Here is a 23,475-nt window from a genome sequence, read left to right as displayed (position 1 = left end):
TTTTAAGTCAGCAGGTTTCCAGGCTTTCAAACTCATACATGTTTAGCACTCCAAACCATTTTTCTCTGGAAACAACTCATGGGAGGAGGGGCCTTTGTATTTGGCTAGAACAGAGTAGGAGGCTTAATATTAGGTCACTTTCTTTACTAGCTTTTTAAAATACAGCCTTACAGCTAATCGCGGAGTCTGTGATTTCCCTTACTTGCCACAGCTCAGCAGTGCCTTATGATATGTGACTATGCTGATGAGTGTAATGAGGTTTTTTTAAAACTAAGCACTTAAATGGTTATAGAAATGAAGGAAAACATGGATATTTAGAAGCCTTCATATATACATTTTGCAGTGAGATGTTTTACAGCAGATTTCGTTTTATTTCTGAAAATGTTGTAAACATGTAATTAGTAAAAGATTTTGTAAAAACAAACATTGTCCTATATTTGTATGTCTGTAAATATAATGCATAAGTTCTAAGTATAAATATGTCAATATCATGTATGTTATTTTAAATTGCCTCTATGCCACCTTACACGTTGACATTAAAATAAAAGCCAACACTTCAATAGCATGAAATAAAGGCTGATTTGAAAATGTTCATACCTAAAGCATGGTTTCCTTGGCAGAAATGAAAGAGTTTCTAATTCCTTAAAGTAGTATCAGTACAAACCGGGTCCTCATAATAGGCCCTTAAGATCAAAATGTACTTTTCAAAGGAAGTATAGATACCCATTTTGCCCTGTATTTGGAGTTAGATATAAAGCTTAACTCATGAAATATATGTGACACATATGGACAGTTTTTAATTTCAGAAATTACCAACTGTGCTGTAGAGAAAGCTTTAGCATCCCAAGACATTCTATTTTGATTAATCAAAACAAGAATGACCCAGTGGGCTCATTCTTTTTTAGGGGAATAGAGAGTGACAGCTTTATGTTCCAGGCACAGGTTAAGTATTTTCACATTGTCTCTTAGTTTTATACCCCATAAGGTGAGAATTGTTGAGTGAGCAAAGTAGGTATAGACCCTAGGGTCTCACTTATCAAAAATATCTCCAAACTAGTCTTCCTGTGGAGCTGTGTCACCCGTCTTTACTATTTGTGGGTTAGCCTAACATCTCATTTCTATCTTATAATTTATATTCCTACCTCTTCCCCAGAAAAGGAGCTGAAATAGCTTATAAGATATGTATATATATAATGAGATTACATATATCACATATATAAGGTTATATATAAGATATATATCATAAGATACGTATAACAGCTACCACCCCCCAATAAAAACTAAAGTGATCATCTTAAAATTTCACTGTGTATATATTATGCTAGACACTTGATAAACGTCATTTTGTAATTCCTACTGAACAATTTTGCTCATAAGAGGTTTTTCACTATAAACCAGTTGAATAAAATCAGAATCAGATCTTTTACAGGAATGACTGAAGTTTTAATGCATCACTGTAGCCAAGCCCATGAACTTTTTCTTGGCAAGAAAGAGCAAGAGGAATCTTCACAAGGCTCCTAGAAATACTTCTTTTCAGCAAAATTTTTTCAAAATATGAAGAAGCCCTAAATCAACGGTATAATCCTAATTCAGGGTTTGAAAACGAAGGTAACAGGCCAAGTGAACGAGCCAGGCCACACGTGGGAATGTCCGAATAAGAAACAACCTATAGGTGAGTTATCTGATGATAAAACGTTTCTTCCTCCTTCAGATCCTCCTCCTCAAGGATACGAGAGGAGAAGACAGAAGATGCTTGGTCACTATTTCTTGCCTCTTCTCTTATCTTTTTCTTTACCTTTACCTTTACCTTTACCTTTACCTTTTGAATCCTTGCTATCATCTATGTCCTTCTTAGGCATCCTGAAGCTGCCAATTTCCTTCCGTACCACAGTGCCTCGCCACCATGCCTGGAGCTGGAAGAGAAAGGAGGGGTGAGTACAATTTATAGTATGCCTGACAAGCTACATTCTTCCTGCATAAGGGGATTGGTTTTTGATAAAGTAACTTCTGTCGGAAAAAATGGTCTCTGTGTGAGACATGGAAGTAACCAAGCATGCTGTCCCATTCTGATAGCTCCCGTGAGTATCGTGGTCACTAGACACAACTGTTCTGAGTACAGTCTGGGCTACTTTAGAATCAGACTAAGCCCTAAAGACTGGGAGCAGATATACTAGGAAGAAGAAAATAAAAGTGGTCTTCAGCTAGTTCTTACATTTTTGCTCTCAATCGAGGAATCCTGACAAAAGAAAACCCCATAGGAGCTCAATAGATACTTGTTAATTGTACATCGGACTCCCAATGGAAGGGTCAAGTTTGAGTTTGGATACCTGGTCCTGAATGTACTTTAAAGTTTACTTTTTTAACCCACCCCCCAATATGCTTCCCAAAGTACAGTTTGCACACTACCTGGTCTCAGCAGATACTCCTCTTTGAGAGACAAGGGCAATCCTCAGAACAAGTTTCAGTCCAGCTAATATTACTACTTTAAACTATTTCCCAGAATCTGACCTGCCAGTTTCATCATCACTAAGACACACAATTTCATGTAAAGCTAAAATATCTCTATTTTTTTCCTAAATTATTTATCCCCTCCGTCCCCCTTTTTAGAAAACAGCTCTTATTAGAACTTAGCCGATAGCCTGGGCTAACATATTATAAATAGGGTTTGAAGAAGCAGTAGTATATTAGAACTCCTTGAAGAGCTGTTTTTGGTTAGAAATAGTATTCTTAAATTTGACCACTGGGCACAAGTTTTAGTTTTTGCTTCTACTGCTAACCATTTCTTTCCCCCTGGATTAAGAGTTGAGGTCATCTCTTTTTCTGTTAACCGCCTCCCTGCACCATGGACTGTGTTGGCAAATTCCAGTAACAACAAAGGCCATGTTTCCTCACAGATCTCCTGTTCTGAGTTTGATAATAAATGAGAGAGACTTTGCATTACTGTGTTAGGCCAGCTATAGAATTGAAGGGGCCCCAAGAAGCCAATTATGCCTTTCTACCTTTATGATGCTCTTTAATTCCAAGATATCATTTTCTTGCTTCTTCCTGCTCTTCTCCTTTTCCATACGATCTTCAATGATGACTTGTTCATACTCCCTTAGCTGTAAAAGTAGACACATTAATCATATGTTACATGGCTGACTCTCTTGGCTAAGCTGTGGCCCAGCCAGCCCTGCAATTTTAATATAAATTTTTAAAATAAAGCATGCCAAATCTAAAGCTAAACCAAAGAAAAGAAAAAACTTACTGGATTACTATATTGTAAATATTCACATATTAACTTTGTAATTGTTCCCTAAAGTTTTCAGTTTGAATAATTCAAATTTGCTTTAAAATCTTCATTGAAATGAAATACTAATTTGATGTGTGATTAATGACCTCAAAATTATGTAATTTTTTAAAGCTGTGATAGAAGTTACACATAAAAATAGCCATCTTTTGAAAGAGAAATTTGGAGAGTTCTACAACCAATGATGAAACCATAATCGGAAGCATTTGGGAAATCATAATTTACTAATTATTTTCTAGAGACCATAAAGTAGAAATAATAACAGTATGTATTTCAAGAGGTTGTTGTGAGGGCTGCATAAGTTATATATGTGAAATACTGGTAAAGTGCCTGGGACAGAGTCAGCGCTATTTAAGTGTTAGCTGCTGCTACTATTGTCCCCATCATCAACGTCATCGTTGCCAGCTTAGTCTTCGTCACTGAAAAAGACTCTCACTGGTTTATGGACACACCTCCACATTTTGTGACCAAAAAGACCATTACCCAGCGGCTGTATCTTAGCTACCACCCTTTCCTCAGGGCTCAGGCTTACACTATCGAGACTGCTTCCTTACCGTTTTTGCAATTTCTTGAAGGTGTGCTAAATCACTGGCCTTAGCAGATTTGAGAGCATTCAGTTCATTCTGTTTCATTTCTGTGTCTTTATCATACTTCTCCATCCAGAATTCTAGTTTCTCTTCAAGTTTCTATTTGGAAAGAACATTAAAACATGGCTTGTGCCAAATAAAAACAGTATATACTGTATAAAATCATTTATATAAGACTCAAGAACAATCAAAACTTCTATAGTGAGAGTAGTCAGAATCGTGTCTACCTCTGAAGGGAGAGTTGGTTTATTGGAATGGGGTTATGGAGGAGACTTCTAGGATGCTGTAAGTGTGTTCTATATGTCTTCCTGGGTGGTTACAGGAGAATACTCATATATACATAAAAATTCATCAAACTATATACTTAATATTTGTGCACTTTACTGTATGTTGCTCAATTTAGAAATGGGAAAGAGGGCTTGGATAAGACATTACAGTGAAGAGGAAAGAAATAAAGGGTAGATAGAAAATTCTGAATGATAAAGAATGGCATCACACATCTCTGATTGGTAACACTGAATACTAGTTGGAAAGGGTGCAATGTCTTCAAAATTCTAAAAGATAATGTGAATCTTAAGATTTTTTTACCCAGCCAACCTAGCATTCAAATGTGAGGGAAAGACAGACTGTACCTAGTCTTTCTGAAAGAGTTGCTCAAGAATGTATTTTAGCAAAATAAAAGATATATATATAAGAAGCAGGAGAGAAACCAGTAAAAAATGTATATGTAAGTTATATAATATACTTTTTAATAAATCATAATCTGGAACTAAAATCCTAAATTAGGCAGTATAGTCTAATGGAAGGAGCACAAACTGGCTCTGAAGACCAGTTGCCTAGGTTCAACTCCCAACTATGGCACTCAAATAAGTTTACTTAAATTCTCTAAGCCTCAGTTCCCTCATCTATAAAATGGAAATATATAATGAATGATTTAACATGGGATGTAGGAGAGGAAGAGAAGAGATAAGTGAAAGCTTTGTCTTAATAAAGGCAAAAAGATATAGATATTGATTAACTCTAGACTTAAGAAAAAGAACAAAGTATAAATATATGTTAAAATTTTAAGGATTACCATTGCAAGAGCAAAATATATAACTTCCAAACTCCTAGAGTGTGTACTTCAAGAATGAGACATCAAGTGGAGCCTTAGGTGGTACATAGACAGGGGACTTTTGTTTTTTAAGACGTGATTCACAATCATTCTGATTAAGAGAGAGAACATGTCAGTGTGGTACAATCATGTCTTCAACATCTTTCTAAATCTTGTTAACTTTTTTTTTTAACAGAGAACAGACTCAAGGCAGGCAAGAGGAGCTGGCTATAATATAATAACATCATTCAGTATTTATTGTACTTCTATTTACATTAATTTCTATTTATGGCAAATAATACTGGTTTTCCTTTTATAGTAATTATATAAAAATCTTAATTGATATAGTTAAGTGAGTAATTAGGTAGAAAACAATAACAGAGATTATAATGCAGATATTACAAAACTATGAAAGTGATGCCAATAACCAGAGTTTGCTCCAGACAGCTAGAAATCAAGCAATAAAAATTCCATCAGTGTAACAAAAGTTAAGGAGGAAAGAAACAACTAGAAAGTTTGAAAAGCAGGAAACATAAAATAAAAAATTAAGTACAAACAAGTGAAAATATCACAGTAAAAATAAATTGGGGTAAATTCCCTATCAAAAGAAATGTTTTTAATCTAGTTATGAACTTAGGAAATCATCTTAGGAAATCACCACACAAACAAAACATCACTCATGGATACAGACAACAGAACGATGGTAGTTACTAAAGAAGGATGGGGGGAGGACGAAGAGGGTAAAGGGGGTCAAATACAAGGTGACAGAAGGAGACCAGACTTTGGATGGCGAGGATACAACAGAGTGTACAGATGTTGTATTACGAAGTTGTACATCTGCAATTTATATAATGTTCTTAACCAATATTACCCAAATTAATTTTAAAAAAGAAAAGAAGGATGGTTTCCACAAGTGAAGAGAGGTAGGGGGAGAGTGAAATGGGTAAAGGGAGTCAAATATATATATATATACGAGCATATAATAATGTAAGGAAACTAGACTTTCAGTGGTGAGCATGCAATGGAGTAGGCAGATATCTAATTATAATGTACATCTGAATTTTATGTTAACATTATTAATCCAATTTTTATATTTAAAAAAGCCCAAATAAGAGCTCAACAAATTCCAACAAGCATAAATTTTACATTTCACATTCCGAGGCCACAATAGAGGACAGTAAGAGTAGAAACCTCAAAGGCTGGTTGTGAGGATCCACAGCCAAAACAGCAAAGTGTTATTGTGAGCGATAGAAAGACACCTACACGCTCCTCTCCCCAACTGAACTACATAGATATTTAAGGAAAAGCCTTTTAAATAACTTTTGGGTGAAAAAATAAATAAATTATAAACTACAAATTGTGATGCCTACAATTTACTTTTAAAGGCATGAAAAGGATAAGGTGAATTAATGAAGGAAGGATGTATAGATATGTGACAAAGCAAGAATAAAAAAATGTTAATGGTAGAATATACAACTAGATGGTGGGTATGTGGGTTTTCACTATAAAGTTCCTTCAACTTTGTATATTTGGAAACACGCATAAAAAATGCTGGGGGGAAGTAAATAAATAAATTACAAATTACTTGGAAAGTAATGATACATAATGTAAGCATTATGTATCAAAACCTGTAGATTATAGCCAAACAGTACTCAGAAAATGTATTGGCTAACATGTATTTACTAGAAAATTATAAAATTTGAAAATAAATAAATTGAGCATTTCAGAAACTAGACAAAGATTAGCAACATAAGCTTGAAGAAAGTACCAGAAAATAATTATTAAAATAACCATTATGACAGGGGAAAAAACAGATTTGCTCCATAAAACCAAAAGATAGTTTTTGTGAAGACCAATAAAATGGTCAAACCTTTGACAAGTCTCAGCTAAGAATAAGGAAAAGAAAACACACATTTTTAAAAATTGATAAAAAAGATGATAAATACAGAAATAAAGGAAAATTTTACATTGTCAGAGACTATAGAGCCCAGCTTTATACTAATAAATTTGAAATGAATGTTTAGATGAAATAGATTATTTTCTAGGAAGACACAGTTACCAAAAATGACTCAGATTTTTTTAAAGTGAAGACATCAATAATCATTAACAAAATTGAAAAGGTAGGTAGCCAAATATCTCCCTTTTAAAATGATACCCAGACAAGATTGTTTATGACTGAATTTTATCAGTTTCAAGGAACAGATAATAATATAATTTGTTCTATTTATACTTTCAGGTTTCAGAGCATAAAAATATAGAAAACTTCCTTACTCAAGCTGCCAAGCTAGCATAACTGATGGCAACACAACAAAGAAACACCAAAAAATAAATCTACAGGCTAATCTCACTTATGGAACATCTAAATACAAAATAAAAATCTACAAAACAAATCTAGCAGTGTAGTAAAAGAATAATACGTACATTATAACCAAGTAGGGTTTAGTCCAGGAATTTAAAGATGATTCAACATCAACAAATACATTAACGTACTTTATTAACATATTGAAAGAAAATGTATCTCAATGCGTGAAAAAATCTCTTATAAAACTGAATACTCATCCTGATTAAAAAGAAAAAACAACCCAGCAAGGTGAGACCAAAAGGAAATTCCTTGAATTTCATTAAGTTTATCACCAACCATAAACCTACAGAGCAAACCTCATACAATCCCCATTTTTGCGTTGTCAATTGATTGCCTCTCAACTCCAAATTCATCCATCACTGGTTAACTTTGTAAAATTGGATGCTTGCTGTAAATACTGCTCTTTTGGAAACTGGCACAAAGTTAAGATTTGTCAGTAGAGGGTGCCGGAGGGACGTCACAGGAGTTTTTTTCCCTTGTTTCCACTGTGCTTCCTCAGTTCCCAGGACATGGCTGACAGTGGCGTGTGTGGGACACTCCGGGCACTTGTTCACCAACAAGTTTTACTGACAAAAGGATCCTTGCTTGCCAAATGCAGTCCACAGCGCTGCCTGCCAGCCTTGTCTCACTAGCTGTGAACCAGCTCTGACCCAGGGCAACAAAGCAAACAGCTCTATTTAATCCTTCCTTGGATACTGTCCTTCAGTCCACGGTGGTCTTTAGAGTTCGCTTTTATCCCTTCTTTGTAGCCAATCCCTTATTACCAGTTAATGATTCCTTTGTTAAATCTTCCCTGCTCAAATTACTGGTCTGGTTTGTCACCTAACTGGACCAAAATGATACTGAATTAGTACCAAAAATCGAGTTTATTTCCCACCTTCTAATTCACAGATGTCTTACTAAAGCATCTAAAATCCTTGCTATCCCTGATCATTAGATATCATCAACATAATGCAGTGGACTACTGCGATGTTTTGTGCGAAGCCAAAGCAAGCAGTATCTCTTTGAAGATGTACTGTTGTGCTAGATCTCGACACTGAGCATCCCTTTTCAAGGCATCTGCCTCAGATGTTATTATCACAGGGAAAGGAAGATTACTCTTCTCAGTCACAGAAGTTCAGGCTACTTACACTGGCAAGGCAGGCTCAGAGTAACTTGGGGGTTCAAGATTGTCAATTACATTTGAGTCCAACCAGATGTTCCCATTCCAAGTTTCAGGGTCGTATTCTTCCTCAATAAATGCCCTAACTTGCACATGACAAAACTGACATGACTATGAACTCATGTGTAATACTAACTGAAATATCATTAAAACCAAGGATAGAACAATGGTACCCCTTTATGACTACAATTAGTCAGTATTACACTTGACATTCTCTCTATAAAATAAGCCACAAAATGGATAGACATAAATAATGAAAAGGAAAATATAAAATTGCTACTATTTGCAGGTAATAAGGTTTTCTACCTAGAAAACCCAAATGAAAAACCATTAAAACTAATATGAGAGGACATAAGGAATCTAGAACAACATGCAAAAATGAATAGCCTTTCCATATGCCATGCACTTAGAGTCATATCCAAGAAGGTTTAGCATTGTTTAAATAGCAAAACTTGAAAACAACCTCAATGTCCACAGACAGAAAAATGTTGACTAAATTTTGGTATATCCTCTCTATGGGATATTATATAGCAGTTGTATTGCCATAGAAAACATTAAAGACAAGGTAAATTTTAAAAAAAAACAAAAAAAACGGTCTGGAAATGTGTGTGTGTGTGTGTGTGTGTGTGTGTAATCCCATTTACTTCAAAAACAAATATAAATACTAAAAACATGTAAGTATTTAGGTACATACACAAGTATGTATAGTAAAAGAAAAAGATGTGGAAGAAATATTTAGGGAAAAAGGGAGTGATTAAGAGAGCTTTCACTTTTTAAAATCTATATATTTGTGTACTGTTTCAAATTTTTCATTAAAAAGTATTTATGTGTTGGTTGTGTTATTAGGCTGAAGATCTGGAAAACACTGACTTCGTCGTCCACCATCCACTTAATGCACCAACTCGTCTGACTGTTATCAAATACCTGCTACGTGTCTAACACTTACCTGTGTGTAACCTGTGTCTAAACAGGTAAAATGTTACATAATTCTTAAATTGCAGGGTTACAGGACCCTGATTCTACTAGCCTACCAGATATTTTTTTCAGTAAAGGTCTGTGAGATAGCATCTAGAAATTATTTTCTGTAACCACAAATTTGGAATTGTGTACTGTAAATTCATTAGCTTTCTCCGAAGGCTGTATCACAGGTAAGCTGGAAATTTTCTCCTTATTCATCCAACAGGGATATTTTGAAAGGCTCCACTCAGCTTGGTTTGTTATTAATATTGGAAAGACTAATTAAAACCATTTCAGCCACATGTAATTTACACAAGAAGAAATGAATAAATAAATATATAGAAAAATGGTCAATTCTATTAGTAAACAAAGAAATGCAAAATAAAACAACTCATTAGCTTAGCAGATTTTTAATAGTATCTAAGGTGACTAGTACTGTGGAAAATACCTAGAAATTAGTTCCTGCATACATTGCTGATGGCAGTGTAAATTTGAAAATATTAGCAATATTTACCAAGAGTCACAAAATACTTCTCTCTCTGACATAATAATCTCTCTCATGCTTGTGATTTACTTTCGGTAAATAATTGCAATGAAGAAAAACAGTTATTTGGGCAAAGCTTTCATTACTGCATTGTTTATAATAATGAAATTTTGGAAATACAGGCATACCTCAGAAATATTGCAGGTTTGGTTCCAGACCACCACAATAAAGCAAGTATCGCAATAAAATGAGTTGCAATCTTCTTGGCTTCAATTTGTAAAAAACGCAACATCTGTGAAGCACAATAAAGTGAAGTGCAATAAAACAAGGTATGCCTGTAACCCAAATATCCAAAATAAAGGGTAAAAGTAAACTATGGCATAACCACTCAATGGAACATTATAAAACTATCTAAATTATTTTAGGAAGAGACTAATAACATGAAAAAATGAGTGAAAAAGTAATTTAAAAAAAAACCTTCCTTCAACTAAGAATGTTATTTTTAAAATTTAAAAAAATCAGTGGATTTTATTTTAAAATTTTTAAATTATGAAGTTGAAACAAGTAAAGTTTCTTATACAATGCTAAACGATAAAGGCAGAAGACAAAATTTTACTGTACTCAAATGACAGCTTTGTAAAATACTCGGATAACTTTAAAAGAAAATATGGGTTACAGCTCATTCATTGGCCTGGTAGAATTGAAGTTGATTTTTCTTTCCTTAAAAATGTCTTTCTGCTGTCCTTGGTATGTTATAAGTGGAACACAACCACATCAGAGGATAACAAACTTTTGGTGACTCACCTGCTGCTCCTTTTTGAGGAACGTTTCAATCTCCGTATGAATCCGGTTCTCTTCTTCGGTTTTCAGTCTTAGTTTCTGTGAGAACAATAAACCAAACATCAAGAATTCTTGAAGGCTGGGATGGAAATCAGTTCTCAACTACTGCCAGAGGTGTCTCTGTGACAGCAGCATCAGTTTTCTTTACCAGCTGGGATCCCCTGAACTCTGCGGTATTGCTCCAGAGCTATTCAGTTCCCTTCAATTCAGTGTCTACAAACGTTGCCGAGCCGTGTGTCAGGCGCTGTGCTAGATACCTGCAAGTGCCCAGAACAAAAGGACCATAATCCTGTTGCCTGCAAAGGGATGTCAATTTAGGGAGAGAAACAGTGCTTCAAAGGCACAGGTTCTTAGGCTTAAAAAAGGAAATCCCAGAATGCAAGAACAGTTTGCTGTCCTAGCCTTAAGCCACATCTGGGGAGTAAGCTTTCAAATAAGCAGGGGGCTCAGAGAAAGTCCTCCACGTGGATGACACACTCATACTGAGTTTGCTCCTTCTCGCCTACCTGTTGTTGTTTTAGCCATTTACCCTTCCTCTTGGGGGGGCACGGGGGGCTACCCCTTGCTTCTTTCTCCTGATACTTTTCACTGTGATTTCTCATTTCAATAAATTTAAGTTTGAATGCAGTTCAGCTCTAGATTTCTATTTCTTTAGTGGCAGGGATAAAAGTTACTGTTTAGGTAAGGAAAGCAGCAACAAAAACCTGCAGTTACTAAGTATCTTGTTTTGTCCTCTCCAGAAAGTACAACCAATTTTCAAAGTCATTACAAAAACAAAAACAAAAATCTCATCAGAATCTCTGCTTGCAAATATGCAAGTCCTCATTCCATTTTGATTTTTAATCTCAGATGATAGGGCTGCCAGAGAGAGAAAGCAGTGAGCAGGAAAATCTCTCCTTCCTCCTTTGTTAACTGAGGCAGTATCAGGAATGACAGCTCAAATGCCATTCATTACCAGGCTCATTCCTGCGATAGCAGTGATTACCTCAATCTCTTCCAGCAAGAGCTCCTCTGTTTTGTTACATTTTTTCTGGGTCTGGGAAATCTGCAGCTCAGTATTTTTCTTCATATAACGGTCCTCCATGTTGGTTTTTGCCTTCATCTCTTGCAACTGGTCCTTGAGGTAGGCGATATATTCATTCTGACTCTGTAGAGGTAAGATCAGGTTTCTAAATTAAAATACATTCTACTTCCATTCAGTTCCGTCAGTGGCTTACCTTTTGTATTTATAAATCAAGAAATTGGATCTATTTTTCTGCTACCACTCTATGGGAAATTTAGCCAATAATCATGGATAATATAAAGGAAAATGAAAGATAACCTGTCCTAAGCATCGGGACTGTGATGCTTAATTCTAGGCACACTATTTGGGTACTTGTATCCACAAAGATTTCCCATTACTGTCTCTTTCGGGTAGAAAGAGCACTGGTTTAAATGATCTAAAGACCTGACTTCCCACCCAAGCCCCACCAGCTGTGTGACTTGGCCAAGTCAGTTAAACTCTCCCAAGTCTTACCTTCTATAAAACAGAAACTTAGTATCGACCCGGCCTGAAGTATCTCAGAAAGTGATTATAAGGATTAGTTGAGAATATATGTGAAAAGTCTTTGCAGGTTACAAAATACTTGGCAATTTTAAGGTCTCAGTATTATTTAAAAAATACTGATTCAGTACCACACCAGGTAAACAGTAGAGATCTAAACAGACATAGCCCTGGGCCTCAAAAAGCTTACAGTCTAGTGGGAGACGTGTGGTTAAAAGGAAACAAATATGTCTAAACTATTTTAAAGGTGCAAATGCTATGAAAGAATAGAGGAACCGGCTATGGGAGGAAGTAACAAAGGAGACCTACACTAGAATGGATGGTCTAAAAAGGATTCTCTGAGAAAGGAATGTTAAATCTGACACCTGAAGAAGGATAGTCTGTCACATGGAAGTGGGGTCAAGGAGAATTCTAAGGAAAAGGAATCGTGTGTGCTAAAGTCCTGAAGCAGCAAAGCCCTGGATACATTCCAGGAACTGAAAGAAAACTCTGGAGGCTCTAGTCCAGTGAGGGTTGAGAGTGGGACAAGATGAAGTTGGAGAGGTAGGTAAGAACAAAACATGCAGGATCTCAGAGGCACTATTAAGAAGTTTGAATTTTATTCCAAGTGCCATGGGAAGCCTCGGAAGGGTTTTAGTCAGGGTGGTAACATTTGATTATTTGAAAAGAATCAGATAAAGTGTGAGTAATTTCATAGATGATCAGAGTTAGCTGAGAGCACAACAAGCAAACATAGAACTACTAACAAAAATGCATGGCTTTAATCAGAGATCTGTGTTTCTCCAAATATCAAACAACTTTAATTTTACTATGAAAGCGGGGCAGAATTAGTGCGAAGTATTAGAAGAAACAAAGCAGAAATTGGTCAAGATCATCGATAACAAAAAGCAAACCAGTTAAGAATCATAGACCCGTAAAATTAGTCAGAAAGGAAGTCTTCAAGTCATTTTGCCTGACTTCTTGGTGTAATGCTGTGGAATTTATCGGCAATTAATCCAACTGTATCAGAGTCACTGCAAAGAATATGTTACAAGCCCAGTTGACAATACGTCTTATAGTACTTTATAACCTTTGTAAGTAGTAGGGTTGTAGGAAAATTAACCTTTCTATGACTATTTTCTTATCTGTTAAATCCTGCCAGTGCCTGGTACAACTTAGATGCTCCATACATATTTATTAAATGAATTTTAAGATGTATCTTTTTTGGCTCACATTGTTTTCTTCCCTTCTTTCTACAGTCTCCTTCCCCTTTTCTCCTCTCTTATCCATTTCTCTTCTCTCCTCCCTTGTAGTTTTAAATTGTATGACAGTCAGTGACAAAGTTTGAATCTCTAGAAAGACGTCGGTTAAAATGTGATGCTTTCATTTCTTCATCATCTGGAATCCTTTTACTTATTTAATCATTTAGACTTTCTTCAAGGTCCAGCTTATACAAGTATATTACTTAAATCCAGAAAACCTTTTCCAGAAAACCTCAGCCCACATAAATAATTGCAGGTTTGTTTTTCACAAAATCTAATAGTGTCAAACAGTTAAATATTCATTAAACAGTGTCCATACACAAATATACTTTCAAAAGCTGAAGAGAATTTTCTGGTCAGTTTCTTTAACAAATTGAATATTAAGTCTTTCAGAGTAACAATATGAAGATCACAAATGCAGAGTTAAAACTCTAGGAGTTTCTGCCTATGGCAAACAGAAGGTATTGCATTATGTAACTGTTAATAAGGACATATAACAATGATCTACAATTAATTATACTGTATCAAGTCAAGGGCATCTGGTCTTCATGCTATTGCCATGGGCCTCTGATTACTCTGAGTTCCTTTCTGTATTGCTGTTCTATACAAATTTATAGCTTTCCATGGTGAGAGTGTGGAAGAAGAAGAGGATATAAAATAGTGACAGACTAGTGATGGTAAAATCATGATCAAAGCATACTAATAAATGAACTGAAACATCATTCAATTCTTTATCTTCCCACTGTGCAAAAAAGAGGCACTCTACAAGCACTGGGTTACAGGCCAATGGCCTTGAGTTGTATGGATTCCTTTTAAGATTCTCACTAAGAAAAGATCTGCCTTCCCCACAACACACCATCATAACCTCAGTTATCCATAGTGTCTGGAGCTTTCTCCATGATCAAGGTCTGTGGACTGTGCAGCATATTTGTGGGGTTTTGTATCAGACCAAACTTTACTTCCAAATCCCAAAACTGCCTTCAGATCTGGACTTCTAGACTTGTTATTTGAATTCAAAGAAGCATGATTTAGTAATGGAAAGAAGCAGTCAACCAATTAAAGTTAATAAGGCTCCGATAGCTGCCACATTATTAAGAGCCAAAGGCTTTGAATGTGGTGTTTGTTTCCAGAGTTGAACACAAAATAGGGAACAAGAGTATTGGTTCTGGAATGTTTGGAAGCCACTATCTGGAGAAGTTGGAGCTTGTCTTCCACGTCAGGCTGCCCTCTGGTTAGATGGAGAAAGAAAAATGGGAATGTGGTATATTACAGTGATGAAAGGCAAAGGGAAAAAATACCATTCTATATTAAATTAACATTTGTATCCATCAGTCTGTCTAGGAATTTTTAAATAATGGGACAGTTTTTCAGGGGAAAAAAGCTAAAAACCTCTGAAAAAGTCTATTCATTAGAGAGAAAACCTAAGCACACACCAATTTTTTTGAAGCTTTCCAGAGAAGAAAAATGGTTTTCAAAAAATGTAACCTATAAACAGAGGGTTAATAGAAATAATGATGTAAAACTCAATACCAAAGTTACTTTATAATTGGTAAATAGAACATAAGAGAGGATGTGAAACAATTTGTTCAGAAGAACCTAAAGATAGTATCTTGAAAGAAAGGCTAGTGACCTTTTTTTAGATAATTCTTCTAAATACTTTGAAAAATATTCTTCTAACTTCCCTGTAGGGAATAATGAAGATTCCCTGGTAATCATCCTAATAGAACTAATTTTGAACTGTGTAGATTGTAGCCCAAACATTGTTTTGCAAGTCAGTTGCTTTAAACTTGGGATGCATTTTCTTTTTTTCTTCCCCCCCTTTTTTCTGCCTCCCCCCAACCCCACTCCGGTTCAAGCCATTGTTTCTCAGTCTAGTTGTGTAGGACACAGCTCCCTGGCCCGTGCTGGTATTATGAGCCTTGCGCTCCCCCCAGCTGAGGCAGATGGTCGCTGGTTGTCGGTGGGCCGCTCACAGCAACTCATGGCAGCTCTCGCCAGCTGCCAGCCACTCACACTGGCCGCTGGCCGCTCCTGGCAGCACATGGTAGCCCACAGCAGCTCACGGTAGCCCAGCTCCAAAGAGAACCATGTTCACAGTCTCAGCGGTAGAGGGCACTGGCCCATGTGGGAATCGAACTGGCGACCTTGGTGTTAGCAGCACTTTGCTCCAACCACCTGAGCCACTGGGCTGGCCCGGGATGCATTTTCTTTCTTTCCTTTTTTTTTTTTTACTGGGGAATATTGGGGAACAGTGTGTTTTTCCAGGACCCATCAGCTTCATGTCGTGTTTTTCTTTGTTTGTTTTTTCAATCTAGTTGTGGAGGTCACAGCTCACTGGCCTATGTGGGACTCGAACCGGTGACCTTTGTGTTATAAGCACTGTGCTCTAAACACTGAGCCAATCGGCCACAGCTCCAGCAGCTCAGCTCCAAGCTCAAGCCACTGTTTTCAATCTAGTTGTGGAGGGCACAATTCACTGGCCCATGTGGAAATCGAACCGGCAACCTTGTTAAGAGCTCACGCTCTAACCAACTGAGCCATCCAGTTGCCCGAGGATGCATTTTCTTTTAGAGGTAAATTAGATATAAGGTTAGGTTCTAATGACCAGTAAAACTCAATAAATCCACTCTGTATTTGAAATAGAATACAAATGACATTATTAACCCTGACTATCATGTATAAGGAGGTTTGTAATGTCCTACCGAGGACTATCTAATCTCCCATCTGGGATGCTGCAATATAAGAGACTGCAGAAGACAAGGTCCCCTGTAGGGAAGGAGCGGGTGGTGTGGTCGGTGGGATGGGAGGGTTAAGAACTGACTAAGAGCTTAACTGACTAAGAGCTTGGTTGGGGTCTCCAAGAGTTCTGTTCTGGACACACTTGTACATCCCAGGCCAACTACTCTCGTTACATCTTCAATAGTAAAGTCACCCCAGGAGAAACAATCATTTCTCATCCATAGTTTTCTTTGCTTAAGAAAAATAGCTTCTATATTACTGTTTAAGCTCAGTAACTTCTGGTGCTGCCCAGGTTAATTCTTACCTGAATTTCAACTTGCCGTTCTTTTTTGACATTATGAAACTGTTTTTGAAGAGATTTTATTTTGTTTCTTCCTTCTTCTTCCCTAGAAGAAATAATAATGATTTGTGTTTAGAGCACTGCGTTTCAAACTTTAGTGTGCCGGAGGATCCCATGGATGTTAATAACAGATTCCTGGGCTCTGTCCCCAGAGACTCTGATTCAGTAGGCCCGAGACAGGGCCCTGGAATTGGCGTCTCTAACAAGTTCCCAGGTGACGTTAATGAGGCCGGTCCCTGGAGCACATTGTCAGTGACACTGTTAAAAAGACTGGGATGTGTTTTAGTAAATTGAAGGAGGATTTTCTGGCTTATCAGTCTTGTATTCAAAATAGCTGTTGCTGAGAAAAAAACTAAGAGAAGGAACAGGAAGAGGAAAAAGAAGAATCCTTTCTGTTCCGAGCACTTCACATATTCTTACATCACAATAACCTTTAAGTAGTCGTCTCTATCATTATCCCTGTTTTACAGATGGGGAAAATGCAGCTTAGAGAGCTGAGGTAACTTGCTGTCGTGGACATGAGAATGTGCCACAGACCTCTAACTACAGGGAGTGTAAGCAAAGAAAGGTTTTAGCTCAAGGCTCTGAAATCCTTCACGGTGTGTGTCCTGATGCCTCACATCCCACTGTCTGTTCCCAGCCAATTTTTGAGCGTGGCAGGGATTCTAAGGCAGGCCCTTCCTGGGAGACCCGGGCTTCTCTGATGGTTAACTTTGGCTCAGGGGCTACCTGATGATTTTGCGAACCATCCTTAGACTGCAAGGCAGTCTCTTTTACCCAGCCTTCCCTCTCCTTCACTTGGGGTCAGTCCAGCATTGGGTCTGAAGGCTCCCTCCCATTTTCTCTCACGTACTGTGTCCATGTTGAAGTCTTTGCATAGCTAATCTCATCTACCTCTCAGAAGACACAGACTAACACACTTGTCATGGGCACCCCAATAGTAAATGGCACGCAGGATTCAAACTCAGTACTGTTTGAATGAGAACTACTTTATGTTATTGTTTCTTTTTGCTTTCAGAAACAGAATTCTGTTTATCTCCAGTAATCCTATTGCTTAGGTTTAAAACAAAATAACAAAACAATATATAAGAATAAACAAATGAAACAACTGTCTTAGCTGGGGCTGCTAGAACAAAAATATCAGAGGAGCACAATTAGCTAGGTCAAGAAGAGTCTTCGTCAATACCATACCATTCATCAGTTTAAATAGTATAATTTAGTGGGGTTTTGGTATACTCAACAGTTGTGCAACGATCACCACTATTTAATTCCAGAACATTTCCATCATCCCAATAAAAAAACCCTGTACTCATTAGCACTCACTCTCTATCCCTCTCCCCTTAGTCCTCTATTTATGAAACTTCTCTTGGAGGCGGGGCCGAGGTCAGGGCCTAGTAGAGAAGATGGCTCAGAGGAGCCTTCTGACTTGATTAGCTTTTTTCAAAATTACAAAGTAATAAGTGCACATTATAATATTTCAAAATAGAATAGGAAAGTATGAGGAAAAGTGGACAATCTGCCATCTCCCTTCCCCCTCCTATGAGGTAACCAATGTTAAACCTTTTGATGTATATACTTCCACCTCTTTCTCTATGCTCTTACATGTATGAATGAGCAGATTTTCTTTATAAACATCATGCTATATACATAATACTGTAACTTTTTTTTCACTGACCTATGTATGACCAACATCCCTGGAGATCCATCATATAGTTAGAATTCATTTTTTTAATAGCTGTACGTTTTTTATTTCATAAAGTTTAACATTCAAGTACTCCTCTACTGAAGGACATTTATGCTATTTCTATATATTTGCCATTATGCTGCAATAAATATTTTGTATACATGTCTAATAGGAACTAATTTTTTTTCTATAGGTTAGATTTCCAAAAGTAGGAATGCTGGCTCCAAGGGTATATATATTTTGTTTAGCTTTTTTGTTAATACGTTTATTTTCTCCCTTGATAAAGTGAAATTTTAGAAAATACTAAAAGATTAAAGAATTAAAAAAAATAAACACCCATTTGTTAACATATTGGTGCATTTCCTTCCAGTTCTTGTTTTCTCTATATATTTTTTATTAGTTTTATTATACTGATGTGATAATACTATATTATTTCTAGTCTTTCTTTTTCTACTTAAAATTGTGACATAAACATTTTCATCATGTTATTATAACTTTGTAAACAATACTTTCAACAGCTTCATAACATCATCCATTAAACTATAGACTCTTTTTGATTCTGTAATTCCACATACTGTGTTTCAACCTAATGGAATAATAACAGATTCAGACATTTGCTGATGTATATTCATATACAAAGGTATATATTGACACATTATTTACTACAGCAAAAATTTGGAAACAATCTAAATGTTCAAACTCAAGGAATGGTTAAATATTAATAAAGTATGGAATAGTACATATGTAATAGTGAATATTACAAAATTAGGTGTATTTGTTTTTATTTTCATAGGTAAATCACTTTTCAAAAAGTTATACCAATTCATTCTCCCACCAGCTATGTACACTAGTGCTCATTTCCTTGCTTCCTTGCTAGCAAGTAATGTTAAGTTATAATAGCAGCTATTATTGTTATTAGGCACTTACTGTGTACCAGGAACTATCCTAAGTGCTATACATGTATTAATGAATCTACTCTTATAACTCCTGTACAGAATTTTTTACCAAGTTAAAAAGGAAAAGAAAAAATCTCAAGGAAAAACAATTCCACCTATGCAGACAAGATAAACACTTTTTCATTCTGCATACTCAGGATTCATATAAAGAGAATTTTATCATGGTCCCAAATCATTTTGATTGTGTTGAATTTCTTAAAGCATAAAATTTTTGGAATTAGTTGAAAGGCTCTGGAAAAGACAAGTTCTCTTGGCATGTTTTTTATTATCACTTGTTATAATTTAGGGATTTTCAGTGAACTCAGTCTTAAGAAGTGTTTCTGTGGTATAGGATGAATATTATTGATATATTGTAGATAGAGATAATTGAAGCCCAAAAATCTGAGTTATTGTCCCAGCAGAACTAGAAATAGAACCTGAATTTATGACTTCTAGTTATCCTACCTGGAAAGCACAAATTTGATTTGCTTTAGAAATCAAGGACTTCTGGTAAAAGTTTTATAGCACTTTAAAATACAACAAAGCAAATAAACCTCATATTACTCTGACCTGGCAATGATATCATAGAAATGCATTTTGTTTTCCCTCTCCTTGCTTAACGCTTTCAGGAGACTGGTGAAAGTGCCTGAATTTTGCAACTCCTGCATGGTATCTGTAATCACATCACTGAAAAATTGCCTGTAAGGAGAAACAAAAATACGAGTTAATGAGATATATTTCCTTGCATTCACAAAGGGCTACAGAAGTCACACAAGACCCAGAAGGAACATCATAACTAAGTTGGAATTATTTCTGGAATGCCAGTCTTTCAGTATTAGAAAACCTAAATTATTAAAGAATTCATCACATTGATAAACGCAAAAGGAGAAAAACCATATGATCATTGCAATAAGTGCAGAAAAGGCATTTGGCAAAATTCAACTCAACACTTATTTAAAAACAAACAGCAAAAGCTCTTAGAAAACTAGAAATAAAACTTCCTTAACCTGAAATAGTTTACATACCAAGGACTGACAATCATTCAATGTACCTGTGACAATATATATACATTTTAAAATATATAAACTATATGTATTGCTTAAATAACACACTTGCATACATAATAAAAGTGTCATAATTTGCAAAAGAATAATAAACACCAAATCCCGAAGAGAGTTTATCTTTGGGAGAAAAGTGAGGGGACTAGAATCAGAAGCTTCAATTGTATCTGAAGTATTTTATTAATAATAAATATAGAATAAATAAATAAAGAAATAAGTAGCCCTGTTTGAGAAAAGCATCCAAGGAGCTGGTTTGGGGGGGGAATAGAAAGCTCTAAAGCAATCGTGGTAAAATGTTCTGATTTGGTGGTTACACAGATGAAGTATTCATAATTTTATTCTTTATATTTTTCTGCATTTTTTAAATAGTTTATAATTTTGAAAATGTTAAATAATTTTAAATTTAAAAAGAGCTAATAAAACCGTCACATTTTAGAGATGAGTAAACCGAGGCTCAGGAAGTTTAAATGACTTGCCCAAGTCAATAACTGGTTTGAGAAAGATAGATAGATAGATAGATATAGATATATAGATATAGATATATAGATATATAACTCCTCATCCATTGCTGTTTATATTCTTTCATGTAGAAAATTTTAAAAACTGCTATTTAATGTTCTGATAGAGTCAGCAAGAATTATACTTACTATTTTACATAGTGATTTATTAACAATAGTTCACACAAAAAGATTCAATAAGTTTTTTTCTTAGTAAGTACACGGAAGACAAGAAACTGAAAAGACATGAGCCTCACACTGAGAATGAAAAGAATGTTAACTAGATCAGGCAGTTTATAAACAGGACACCTTTCTGTCATGTATGCAAAGCAGGACCGGACTGATTTTAGCAAGAGACATCACTTTTCTGGTGAGGGTCTAATGCAGGACTCAGCAAACTTCTGTAAAGGGACAGAGTAAATATTTTTGGCTTTGCAAGCCCTAAGTTTTCTGTTGCAACTGCTCGACTCTGCTGTTACAGCATGAAATCAGCCATAGACAATATGTAAACAAATGGGCAATGCTATCTTCCAACAAAATTTATTTTCGGAAACAAACTACAGCCAGATTTGGCGAGTGACCCTAGGTAATTGCTATAAATTCTCATTTACCAAAAATCCTTACCATAATGTTATACCCTCTTTCAAACTTAACAGGCTTTTTTGTCAGCAAGTTAACCGACAACAAAAAACTGAATAATGAGACAATGGAGATTGAGACTACCTTTAAAAAACCATCAGGATTAAAACATAGCTTAACATTTGGTTAATCTGATGGTGCCTGTATCTTACTGATGGACAAAGCATCACATAGCTACTAATTTTTCCAGGCACTTGACTGAAGCTGTATTTCTAATCTCACACTAAAGTTGCAAAGTTGCTATCATTCTAATTTTTAAAAACGGAAACTTGCCAAAGATCATAAAGCCACCATACTTTGAATTGTACTGCACTTCTAATGACTAAACCATAGGAGAAGAAAGCAGCCAGCCACCTTTGTGCCTATTCTTCATCCATTCAGAAATACATTATTACATTTCCAAATATGCGCTCCTTCCTTACCTATCTATCTGAATTTTCTTCAGTGTCTCCGTAGTCATTATGGTCTCCCTTGCAGGATTTTTAAAGAAAAGATCTTGCATTTTGTTAAACTGGTTGGCAAATTCGCCTCCTTGTCTGATTTCTGGCAACTTGGGTTCTTCTTTAAGTAAGAATGCCCTGGGTATTTTTGAGGTTCCTGAGACCGCTGGAAGTTGGTCCAAGCTTTTTTCTTCTAAATTCATTTCTTTGATTTTCTTCTAAAAACAATAATGTTTTATGTAAGGCAGATTTTGAAAGAGTAAAGAAACAATGCTATATGAGGGCCTCTGCCTCCATTTTTCAACCTCACCTTCTCCCACTTTCTTGTAGTACTCTATACCACAAGAAAATTACCCTTTTCTTCAGCCACACAAAACCACATCTCCCTGTTTTGTATCTTCTGGCCTTTAGGTAACATTCCCTCTCTCTGTCATTACCCAGCTTACCACCTGGTCAACTTTAACACTATGACCAAACATAAAGTTCTTTGTGAAATACCTCTATTAGCAAACTTTTACCACATTTTAATTATTTGTATAAATATCTCTACTAGAGATCTTGGTTCACCTCAAATTCTTTTTGGGACAAGACTGGATAGTAAATAAATATGGCCATCTGTATAATTTAATTACTTAGAACAATGTCTATAATATAGTAGAGATTCAAAGGTTCATTGATGAGTTTGGAATATAAAGAATGAAAGGAGAATCATACCAAAGAGCAGAAATTAACAGTATAGTTAGTGGTGACCATCATTCTTTGATGGACATTTGAGTTGTTACCACCTTTCAGTTATTGTGCATGAAATGTAATTTTGATAGAAAGTTAAAGTAGCTATTTATTCTAGCCAAGTGGAAATTGAAAGAACCATTACTATGGTTCTTTGTATTCCAAGTGGACATTTGCAATGGCTATTGTGTGGAATACATGAAATAAAAGACTTCTCTAAATCTCAAAAAAAAATGCATTGAAAGGTTTAATTCTTGGATTTCTAATCTCTTTGTCTTTCATTAATTGATAAGGACATTAATGTGTTACAAAATTCCTTATAATACTCATTAAGGCCATTTTAAAACTACCCCAAAACTCATAGAATGTTAGCAAGGGAAGGGACCATGTGGATCTTTTAGTTAAAACTCCATCACATTTTCCAAATGAGAAAACTAACACCAAGAAAGTGAAATGAATTGCTCATAGCACACAACTAACCCACAAAGGTCTCCTGACTCCAAATCTAGTGTTCTATTAAAATCTTGTATAAACTTTTAAACTTTTAAACTTTAGTAAAAACTTTACAAACTCAGTTATACATACAATAATTTTTAAATTGTAAGCAGGGAAATTTCATTATCTACTCACAGTAAATATGGACTTTTCTGTTAAATATGGAAAGCAATTTACCCTCTCATTTATGTAGCAATTTTCATTTGTCATAAAATCAGGAATAAGAATATATTCTGTACAAATTATATAAAGTAATTTTGCTAAATTCAAATATGTATTTGTATTTTAAATTATTTTTATTTAATATCTACAACCTAAATTATTAAAATTTATAAGAGCTTAAGAATTTATAAAGCTT

At 35.6% G+C, this 23,475-nt stretch overlaps 2 protein-coding genes across 8 annotated transcripts in view; one reads left to right on the top strand and one right to left on the bottom strand.

Annotated features, from left to right (window-relative positions):
- The window catches only part of LRCH3 (leucine rich repeats and calponin homology domain containing 3), a 97,887-nt gene extending 97,322 nt beyond the window's left edge, over positions 1 to 565 (top strand). For all 3 annotated transcript variants that reach the window (XM_033123640.1, XM_033123664.1, XM_033123608.1), the window contains one exon: positions 1 to 565. This exon is cut by the window's left edge and continues 2,361 nt beyond it. The gene's annotated coding sequence lies outside the window, so the exon portion shown is untranslated.
- A 133-nt stretch (positions 566 to 698) lies between these two features.
- The window catches only part of IQCG (IQ motif containing G), a 28,241-nt gene continuing 5,464 nt past the window's right edge, over positions 699 to 23,475 (bottom strand). For 2 of the 5 annotated variants that reach the window (XM_033123697.1, XM_033123712.1), the window contains 8 exons: positions 21,876 to 22,111; positions 19,827 to 19,955; positions 16,602 to 16,683; positions 11,760 to 11,921; positions 10,739 to 10,813; positions 3,844 to 3,975; positions 3,000 to 3,101; positions 1,761 to 1,913 (listed from right to left, as the gene is read on the bottom strand). In XM_033123697.1, coding sequence (XP_032979588.1) covers positions 1,761 to 1,913; positions 3,000 to 3,101; positions 3,844 to 3,975; positions 10,739 to 10,813; positions 11,760 to 11,921; positions 16,602 to 16,683; positions 19,827 to 19,955; positions 21,876 to 22,111 — 1,071 coding nt within the window. Of the gene's footprint in view, positions 1,914 to 2,999; positions 3,102 to 3,843; positions 3,976 to 4,964; positions 5,082 to 10,738; positions 10,814 to 11,759; positions 11,922 to 16,601; positions 16,684 to 19,826; positions 19,956 to 21,875; positions 22,112 to 23,475 lie in introns of those variants that run through there. The other 3 variants (XM_033123680.1, XM_033123688.1, XM_033123704.1) reach the window with 3 other exon arrangements.

This window comes from Rhinolophus ferrumequinum, chromosome 2 (genome assembly GCF_004115265.2).
Source record: "Rhinolophus ferrumequinum isolate MPI-CBG mRhiFer1 chromosome 2, mRhiFer1_v1.p, whole genome shotgun sequence".
Classification (NCBI taxonomy): domain Eukaryota; kingdom Metazoa; phylum Chordata; class Mammalia; order Chiroptera; family Rhinolophidae; genus Rhinolophus; species Rhinolophus ferrumequinum.
The sequence above is the reverse complement of the archived record's forward strand: the minus strand, read 5'-3'. Positions and strand labels throughout refer to the sequence as shown.